This window comes from Mastomys coucha, unplaced genomic scaffold (assembly GCF_008632895.1).
Source record: "Mastomys coucha isolate ucsf_1 unplaced genomic scaffold, UCSF_Mcou_1 pScaffold18, whole genome shotgun sequence".
Taxonomy (NCBI): domain Eukaryota; kingdom Metazoa; phylum Chordata; class Mammalia; order Rodentia; family Muridae; genus Mastomys; species Mastomys coucha.
The window spans coordinates 96270811-96281412 of NW_022196900.1; the positions used below are offsets into that span (position 1 = coordinate 96270811).

The following is a 10602-nucleotide window of genomic DNA, read 5'->3' on the forward strand; positions in this document are numbered from 1 at the left end:
CTGCTAGGAAGCACCTGGCTCATCTGTGCAACGTCAGTGTGAACGCTGCAGGAAAAGGTCATGCGATCAGTGTGTGTGGTAGCCATAAGGGGATTCTGTGGCCCTGTAGAATCCTCCCAAATGCCTTGGAGGTTGATGCTTCGTTAAACATGCTATGAAGAGAGCAATCAAGTCCTCAGAGAAAACTGGACACCGTGAATGAGGTTAGTCAGTGGTAGCCCCATAGGTTGGGATGAAGGCTGACTTCAGAGTGGCTCTCTGAAAACTATAGACAAATAGTGTTTAAGAGGTGTGTGGTACAAAAAGCACCGGCCTTCGCAGTGCAGACAGTTCTCACATGGGACCTCAACCTAGCTGCACCATCCCCACCCCTCACAAAAAACAAAACAAAAAACAAAAACAAAACCCAGAGGGTCTGAAGGGTAAAGCGAGTGTGACCCAGGGCAAGGTCTCAGGGAAGCCAGTCTACTACCCTAAGCCTTACCTAAGTCCCATGCCTAAGATATCCCTGGTGACACATTCATGTCCCATGCTGGTGACCCAATGACGCATCCTGACTCAGATGCTCTGACCTTTTGGTCCTCATCCCTCCATGGTTCCATTGTCCTCTCTTGGAGGCCTAGACGTCTGCCATGAGTCAATTTGACAGGAGAAAAGAGGCACCAAGGGGCTTCAACCCCCTGGAAGTAACTGTTGTTGACTCTGCCCACGGGAGTGGAGGGGGTCAGATCAGACATGGCACGGTCTTCCTATATTTCCTGAGCAAAGCGTATCCATTCTTTACTCCTCTGTGATGAAATGAGGACAGATGTAGTCAGACCTGCAGCTTCTGAATGTCTCCCTGTCCCTTGTGGGAGTTTCCAGTGTGACGCCACAGGTCAGGTGCTCAGACAACACTCACTGAGCATCTCATAGGGTCTGAGCTCAGCAGAGCTGGGCCTCTGGCTGAAGATCTGGACAACGGTGGTTAAGCATGGGCACAGGCTACGGTCTCATAGGCAGGTTCCATAGGGAGGAACCAGTGTGTTGCAAACTCACTTGGGTTTGGAGACATTCTGTTCTTGTCACCATAGGAGGGAGGTCCCGAGCCCTTACTATTGCACAAGGTGACTCGATTTGTAGAAGCAGACATTTCTTTCTTTCTTTTTCTTTTTTTGATTGGATATTTTCTTTATTTACATTTCAAATATTTTCCCCTTCCTGGGTCTCCCCTTCGGAAACCCCCTCTCCAATCCCCCTGCCTCTATGGGGGTGCTCCCCCACCCACCCACTCACCCACTCCAGTCCACCTGAACTGGCATTCCCCTACACTGGGGCATCAAACACCCTCAGGCCCAAGGGTCTCTCCTCCCACTGATATCCAACATATGTAGCCAGTGCCATGGGTCACTCCATGTGTGTTCTTTGGTTGATGGTCCAGTCCCCGTGAGTTCCAGGGGGTCAAGACAGTCATTTCTATCATCCAGGTGGCCTTTCATTAATATTTCTCTAGAGCTGGCTGGGGACCCTTTCTAGCCCACCATGATGGAAACTCACAGGATCTTGAGAGTGACCTTCATTGTGTGTGTTCATGTGTGTGCATGTTCTTATATTGGAGTGCACATACATGTGCAGGCGAGTATGCATGTGGAGGGCAGCAGACAACCTCTGGGTGACATACCTCAGGCACCTTTTCAGACAGCATCTCTCTAGGATCTGGGGCTCATCAAATGTGTATTAATCACTTTTCTGTTGCTGTGCTAAAATACCTAGCAAGAAGCAAGCTAGGGAAGAAAGGCTTTGTTTTGGAGGACAGTTCCAGATCCCCCTTGAGCTGTGAACCAAAGCCAACCCTTCCTTAAATTGTTTTTTGTATTTGTTTTTATTTTTTTGTTTGTTTTTGTTTGCTAGGTATTGGGTCAGGGTGACCAGAGAAGCCACTAGAAGAACATCTATATCTTTCCAGTGCTGGGGCAAACACTACTATTGGTTACGGTCAACTCACTTACTCTGCTAAGCCCACCTTGCCACATAGCCCATCCCAAAATGTTGATGTGTAGCAGGAGCCCATTACTAGACTCTGAGCAGATGTAGCCTGTACTCTTGGGCTCTCCAGCCTTCAAAACCATGATCCAAATCAATGTCCAATTTTGATTTTTTTTTTCATTTTTTTATTATTGCATGGGTGAATGGCAGGCTAGAGGACAAATTTGTGGAGTCGGTTCATGCCTTCCTGGACTCGGGGATCAAACTTGGGTCTCCAGGTGTGACCAGCGATCATCTTTACTTGCTAAGCCATCATGGTAACTATGCCCTCTCTGGACCTACCAGATATAAATGGCAATGAGGGATGTCCCCTCCCACTGTGAGCTGTTGGTGTTCAGAGCCAGCAAACCATGGGGTTTGCCAATAGCTCTGATACAGAGGGATGGACTCGATTTCTGTTTGAAGGATGAGACAGGCTAGGGGAACATGACTTGCCTATGGTCGTGCAGAAGGGTCCTGGACCCAAGGGTAAGGCTTGATTGGAGGGAACATGTTTAAATTCTTTGAGAGGAGGCAGCAGAGGTAGCTGGAGATTTGAACTCACTCCCTGAAGCCTCCAGGAAATTATCCCCATTCCCACCAGCAGCTGTCCACGTGGCTGGGATTATCAAAATAAATCTCTGCGCAGAGTAGGCCACGAAGCTTGAGAAGGGGAGAGAAAGGCGTGGGAGAAGCTCTTAGGAAGAGTTGGGATTTGGCTAGCGTCTGGTATCTCTTCCACTTCAGAGGTTCCCCCGTGTCTGATGTCTAAGCAACCTCTTGTCCACTGTCACTCAGTTTCATCCGAAGGAGTCTTGGGGATGGATCCACTACACGGTGAGTGTGGCCCGTGTATTATGCGGCATTATCACTGAAGAGCTGACAGACACAAGCGTCTATCCAAAGCCTACCTTTCCGTTTGTCTGCAGAGATCTAACTTTACACCAGGTGGTGGTGTGTCCCCTTGAACAGCATTCAGCTTTCCATGGGACATAGACGAAGATTGTCAGAAAGAGGGTTATTAATAACAACCCTGCCTAGGAGCGGGTCAGGAGGATCTCTGGGTCCCTGAGGGCAAAGCCTATGTCTTGGTATCTTGTCCCTTGGTTCCTTTTCCCAGCCCTAAGACAGACAACTCTGAGCTGTACCAGGATGCTGTTGGCTGTCTTCAGTTCAGAGGAGCTCCATGGTAACTGGAAGGTCCTTACAAGTTGTCTAAGTTGCTTTCTAAAACATGGCAATCCAATCAAAGGGGGTGTGGGGAGAACATGGCCTCAGGTCCCGAAGCTGGTCTGATGCTGAGCTGAGGGTAGAACTTGGGGAGGCCTTGACTACCACCCCAAAATCTTCTTACCTGACGGTTAAGGGTGCTGGTTGGCTGTGGTTGAGATCACCAGTTACAGCATCAAGGGTGGGTATGGGGTTCAGCACACACAGGGACTCTGTGGAGAGGGGACCAGAGCAGCTGCCTACTGGTCTCAGGTCCAGGGCATGCTCAGCCTCCTTCCAGATCCTGCTTTGGAGAGCTTGACCTTGACCAGACAGTTCAGGTCAACATGACTGACCAGGGCCCCTCCCGTGTTTCTAACTTCCACCCAAGCCCTTCCTATTCAGAACTTCATCCGAGGAAACCATCACCTTGGGATGGCATGGACTCCCCAGTAATTAGGCCACAGAGCACACAAGGAACAGATGCTGCCTGCCCCTGCCCAGGTCCCCAAAAACAGGCCAGTGGACTGGTCCCCAAACCAAAGCGCAAGTTGCTGCTAAGGGCTTGAAGTGGTTTGAAAGAAAATGGCTCCCATAGGCTCAAAGGGAGTGGCACCATCAGGGGGCTGTGATTTTGTTGGAGTAGGTGTGGCTTTGTTGAGGAAGTGTGTCACTGGGGGTGGACTTAGAGATCTCAAACGCTCAAGCCGGGTCCAGTACAACAGCTCCTTCTGGCTGCCTGCGGATCTGGATGTAGAACTCTCAGCTCCTTCTCCAGCACTGTGTCTGCCTGCACACTGCCACACTTTCTGCCCTGATGATAATGGACTAAAGTTCTGAAAGTGTAGGCCAGCCTCAATGAAATGTTTCTGTTATAAGAGTTGCTGTGCTTACTGGTGCTCTTCATACCAATGGAAACCCAAACTAAGACAGGGCTCAGAGCTGTATCCATGGTACACAGGTCTACTTCGGTTAGAGATGCTGGCAGGTAAATTCTCTATTGCTCCCCCCTGTCTTCCCGAGCCAATGACTGATAGGGCATAAAAAGCCAGCCTGGGATATAAGAGGACTGTCTTTGTGCTATGATGCACACCTGACACTCCTGATCAAGACTGTGTGAGGCTGGACCCAGGGGTGTATCCTCCCCTCTGCGGAACCTTGCCTAGGCTCTGCTGTGATCCTTTGATGCGGGGCTGGAACCCCTGCACACCATGCACAAGCTGGGAAAGCCCGTCTGCCTTCCTTCCTCCAACCCCACATGCTTGGAGAAAACGCTGGCCTAACATGTTATCACTCCCTGTCTCCACGTTTCTAGCAATCCACCCAAGAGCTCACTCAGTGTTTGACCATGTATGGACACCATCCCAGCTCCTATCTGTGATGTCATTGCTCTCACCTAAGCTCTATAAAAACCCTCTTGCTTTAACCTGGATGTGCAACTCCACTGACTTCCTCCCATGAGATCAGTGAGCGAGCCCAAAAGCTGCCTCCATCTTCTTCTAATCTGGTCTAATCTCGCTTAATCTGTGTCATTGGGTGAGGGGGAGAAAAAGCCTACGATTTACTTCCTTTAATTCACAAAAGCCTATTACTTATATCCTCTAACTCACTTGCTACACCTGGCACTGCTCTTAGGGAGTCAGGTGTTTCTGAGTTCTGTTTTAGGCAGAGTGAGAGCCACCAAAGGCTCCCAATTCTCGGTCTCTGAACCCACAGAGATGCTCAGCACCTACCTCTGTGGATCTGTACCAATCAGCGTTGATACTTATTAATACCAAAGAGGCACACACAGCATACCAATAGCTGCTTGGTATTGGGGGGGGGGGTGGAGGGCATACCCTACTCCTGGTATCAAAGGAGATCTGATTGTATGTTAAGTTGACAAGGGGTCAACTTGTGATGGATATTCTTGGTTGTCGATTTGACTATATCTGGGATTAACTAGAACCCATCTGGCTGGGGATATCTCCGAGGGAGTCTCCTTGATTGGTTTACTTGAAGTGGGAAGACCCATCCCAGGTCTGGATCATTTTTGGTGGGAAGATCCATCTTTAATCTGGACTACAGGTCTGGTGGCAGCCTACATAAAGGACATGGAAGCAGGAAGCTTGCTCTTTGCTTGCTTGCTCTCACTCTCAATGACAAGTTCATTCCTTCACTGGCATTAGAGCGTACTTCTTCGTGACTCTAGCATGTACTGAAGCCCAGCTGAGACACCCAGCCTCGTGGATGGAAAAACTTATGGATTCTTGGACTTTCCACTGGGAGACAGCCAGTGGAATTGTTGGGATAGTTGGACCACGACCTGTAAGCCAGTCTAATACATCCTGTGTATCAATCCCTATCTATCTATCTATCTATCTATCTATCTATCTATCTATCTATCTATCTATCATGATGGTTTGTATAAGCTCAGCCCAGGGAGTGGCACTATTAGAAGGTGTGGCCCTGTTGGAGTAGGTGTGTCACTGTGGGTGTGGACTTTAAGACCCTCATCTTAGCTGCCTGGAAACTAGTATTCTGCTAGCAGCCTTCAAATGAAGATGTAGAACTCTTGGCTCCTCCTGCACCATCCCTGCCTGGATGTTGCCATGTTCCCACCTTGATGATGCTGGACTGAATTAAAGGTTGTACTTATAAGAGTTGTCTTGGTCATAGTATCTGTTCACAGCAGTAAGACCCCAACCAAGACATCTATCTATCTATCTATCTATCTATCTATCTATCTATCTATCTATCTATCCATTCTATTGGTTTTATTTCTCTAGAGAACCCCGACCAATACAGGGTACACTAGAAACATTCCCACACTGACCCATTCCCAGAAACCCTGGTCCCCAGCCACAGGATGGCAGTCAATTGAGGATGCGGAACCTTCACAATGTTTTTAATTTCTTTTAATGTGTAACAGTTATGCCTGAGTTACAGAGGCAGCGCTTACAAGCAGCAGGTAGTTAAAGCAAATACCAGTTTGTCTTTCTAGTCTACTACTCCATATAGCTGAATAAATTATGGTGCGGTTATAGTTAGACACCCACCCACCCACGCACGCGCACATCCCACTCACACCCCTCATGCACACACACTCACTTTGCACGGAGAAATGTCTGAGCCAAACACTGAAGCAACAATGTTGCAGTCACTAGGAAAAAGGAATGTTCTCCTGCACAGGGTGGTATTTTCCCAGCAGGGGGCTGCCCACGTCCGTGTAGATAGAGGAAACATTAAATGTACAGGTATCTTGAAGCATTTCAACATGGTGGCCCAGGTACCCCCATTTGGCCTTGGCTTGGTGCTTCTGTAGAAGGTGAGGGATGCTTGAGTGCCTTAGAGAAGCATCCCTCAGGGAGAGACATTTCCAGGAGCCTGGGAAAAATCGGAGCCTCGTAGAAGACTTACCGTCTTATGGCAACTGTGGACTCCCTCACCAAGGCTTAGTTCCACGTCTTAGGACGTTCTACCGTTTCCATGCGAAACAATACCAGACTCTGGTGGAGCGTCTTGGGCCACAGCCATCATCTGGCTGTGAAACCACCCTGTTCTCCCGTCTCCCCCACCAGTTCCTTCCCTCACTCTTCTCTCCTATCCTCTTTGCTTCTCAATTTCTGTTTCCTGTGCTCTTTCCTGGTCCCCTAAAAGAAGGGCAAAGTTAAACTGAGTATAAAGTAGAGAGTAGAAGTTTGGCTCTTAAAGCCATCTCTTTCATTTTCATAGCAAGAGAGAAAAAAACAAATTGGGAGTAGGGAAATGACAAAGAAAAAAAAAAGAAGGAACCCCCAAAAAGGCTGGAATACATAATCCAAACACACAGTGAGATCCCTACAGACGGTCCCCGGCACTAGCACGACACACACTGTGGGGGCTTCTTTCCATTTTTTTTTTTGTTTTGTTTTTAAGCATATAGATTTATATATAAAAAGCCAATGTCCTATAAACAAACATCACAACATCACATTTTCAACTACCATACAATGAGTTCAGGAGGGGCCTCCACAAAGGAACCAGTAGCTACTTGAGGTGAGATGGAGGGCGCCCCTCTTATCTTTCTATTGACTCTATTTACAGGAATTGCGGTCGGGGCTATTTCTGGTCCAGCCTGGCCACTGGAAACCAGCCTTCTAGGCTCTGCTCGACCCCAGAGAGACGGCCCCAGAGGGACGGTGGAGAGGCCTGGTGCCTCTTATCTAATCGATGTCACTTCACTGGTGAAGTTGCAAGCTGCCCAAACGGGCTGAGTGTTACAGATTAAAGTAGACAGACTCACAAAAGCACGAGATAGTTGGGGAAATCTGCTGGGGTCAAGGGTTCCCCCAGAACACAAGTCCCATTTTATACCAAGATGGCAGCTTGGGGGAGCGTTCAGAGGCATGGCGTGGAATGAGAAGTCATTTCATTTTCTCCCAAGCAGGTCTCTAGTTGCGGTTATCCTTACGGGCAGATCATTGCGATTGGTCCCAAGTTGGAATGTTGCTCCCTTGGCTGGGACTGGGCCCTGTGGATGTCACCTGCTTGAAGTCCCTGCTCCTAAAGCCTAGTAGGCGGATGGAGACTCAGGTGTATCCAGAGCCAGGCCTCCAGGGGGCAAGGAATGTGGAGGAAGATGCATTTGGTCTTCAAAAGGGATGCTTGCAGCTGTGAGAAGTTCCAAAGGGGAACCTGGGTTCCCAAGGTGGGCAACATGGCTTTCCTCTTGTCCAGATCTTGAAGAGCCCCAAAGTCTCCTCCCTTGAAACCCGGACTGAGCTGAGGAGCTCCATCTACCTGGTGCTCCATGCTACCCGAGAGTCAGTTTGCCCTCAGTTATTAACGGACTTCTCTAAACCGCAGAGACAAGCCATCCAAGTCATGAGTGGCCTGGAACAGGCTTCAGAGGATAGGTCTAGACATGAGAAATAGGTGCACACTGGTCATGTGTTCATGTAGACAAGTCTCCCGGTGTCTTGCCCGTTCAGGTCCCCAGGCAAAAGGAAATCAGGTGGGGCTTTTGAGCCCATAGCCCCTCTCTCTAGGAATGTCTTGCTGGCTGAGGGCAGGAGGCATGGGCTGGGCCAGCAAGTGGTTTCATGTGTACAGGTGGCAACAAGTGATCAGGCCCAGGGTTCCTGGATTTAGTGCTGTGGGGTATCAGCACTGGATGAGGGTGGTCCGGGTGTAGGCTATAGCGAGCGAGAGGGTAAAGATGGATGCAATTTTGATAAATAGAGGGTGATAAAGAACTCCACAGAGGAGAGAACTGGGGGGGCCTCAGCAATCCATTTTCCCCAAAAGACCCAGCTCTAAGAGAGGGTGGGGGTGCAAGGAAGACTCTGGAGTGCTTAAGGAAGGTGCCTTGTCCTCTTTGCTAGGACGTTTCGCATCTTCCTCTGTCCCCAGGGGGTAAGATGGAGTGGCTTAGAATCAGTGCCCAAGGAGCACTGTGCTTCCTGACAGAAGCCTCCTGACAGAGCATCCATCAGTGAAAAACACTACTCCAAAAAGGACAGAGACACGGCCTTCCACCGAGATGCCAAGAAGACTGGAGCATCTTCTCCGGGTGCACCCATCTTTTGTCTGCATCCAGTGGCATCAAGAGCCTTACATGCTGGAAGATGGAGGCCCCTTTTCAGGGGGCCAGCATGCGTGAGGCAGGTTCCCAGCTGCAAGCAAGATGGTGTGCAGAACTCCAGGGGTGCGGACTTGAAAGCTCGGTGCACTCAGACCATCTGAGCCTGCCTTGTGCCTCCTGTCACCTCAAGACCTTCTCTTCTCTTACCAGTTGAGGAGACTAACAGGTTCTGTGAGCTACCCAGGCCTGACACAGTGGGCAAGCCTCCGTCAGATTGCAACCTAGGATTCCTGCACCTCCTGATGCTGGACCCGGGACCAGGCATTCTGGGATAGCCCATAGCCAACAACACATCTGCCTCTGTGCTCCCTACCCTCTGCTAGAATCTCTTTCTGGTCTCCTGATGGCCAGCAGGGTGAATAGGGACAGTCCCCAAATCCTCTGGATTCCTAGGGAAAGCTGAGATATTTCCTGCTTTCTCCCCTGGGAACACCCCGGAGACTCATCCCAGTGTCCAGGGAAAGAGGCTGCAGTCCTGATGACAAGCAAGAGAGAGCTCCCAGTTCTGTGACCGAGGACACCCATAAGCTCCACCTGCACCTGTGGCCAGGGCACCCAGGACTCAGGGGTCTTTGGCACCATTTTCTTCTGATAACTAGGTGCTTGGTTCAGATTCAGTCTCAGTCTCTGCACTGAGACAGGACAAGGCCATGATGCTGGAAGGTGAGTGTGAGCTGGAGATCACTGCAGGATGCCTAGGAACCCCTCTGGAGAAAGCGGGGGAGGCAGGAGGCCACTCTGGGTCACTAGTCATGGGAGAATGGCACACTGGCTGGCTGTCTCCAGAGGGCTGCCTATAGAAAGGGAACGGGTTTCTTCCCTGGCCTCCTGTGACCCCAGGGGGAGGAGGGGACTGAGGTGAGGAGACTCGGGGCTTGGGAAGGGCTAGGCTGGGCCACTGGATGGGGCAAGTTGACCCAGGGACCCAGGGACCCTAGTAGGCTTGTCCCGTTTCCACAGGAAGAAGTCCCAGCACAGCTGAGTGTTCTCCAAGCTTCATACGGCGCTGTGTGGACAGGCTTACATTTTTGGCCAGGTAATCAACAGCAGCTGGAAAGAGAGAGAATCTTCTAGAAACTGAGGTTCTCTTCATGTATTCTTCCATTTAACCTTCATCCTTCTGTCCATCTGTCCATCCAACCACCATTCCATCCAGCTCTCCTCTGTCCATCCATCCATCTTCCGTCTAGCCATTCATCTGTTTACCAGTAAGTCATACCAATCTATCCATCCAGTCTCCTTTCCTTACATTCTTCTGCCCATCTACATATCTATTCATCCATCCCTTCTTCCAACCATCTATCCTTCACTTCTCCCATCCACCTATCCAACCATCCATCCATGCATCCACCCACCCACCCATCCATCCATCTACCCACCTAACTTTCCATCCACCATCCACCCATCCACCCATCTACCATCCATCCACCATCCATCTATCCATCCATCCACCATCCATCCATCCATCCACACATCCACCCATCCATCCACCCACCCATCCAACATCCATCCATCCATCATCCATCCACCCACCCATCCATCCACCCACCTATCCATCCATCCATCCACCCACCCACCCATCCATCCATCCATCCACCATTCATCCATCCATCCACCTACCCATCAATCCATCCATCCACCCACCCACCCACCCACCCATCTACCATCCATCCACCTATCCATCCATCCATCCATCCATCCATCCATCTATCCACACATCCACCCATCCATCCACCCACCCACCCATCCACTCACCCATCCAACATCCATCCATCTATCCACCC

General features: G+C 50.0%; 1 protein-coding gene across 4 annotated transcripts in view; it reads right to left on the minus strand.

Annotated features, from left to right (window-relative positions):
• Nucleotides 1–6088: 6088 nt before the first annotated feature.
• Nucleotides 6089–10602, minus strand: part of Pax7 (paired box 7) — a 101788-nt gene continuing 97274 nt past the window's right edge. For all 4 annotated transcript variants that reach the window (XM_031379274.1, XM_031379272.1, XM_031379273.1 and 1 more), the window contains exon 9: nt 6089–9868. In XM_031379274.1, the coding sequence (XP_031235134.1) occupies nt 9753–9868 (116 nt within the window). In that variant the 3' untranslated portion in view covers nt 6089–9752. The remainder of the gene's footprint in view (nt 9869–10602) is intronic.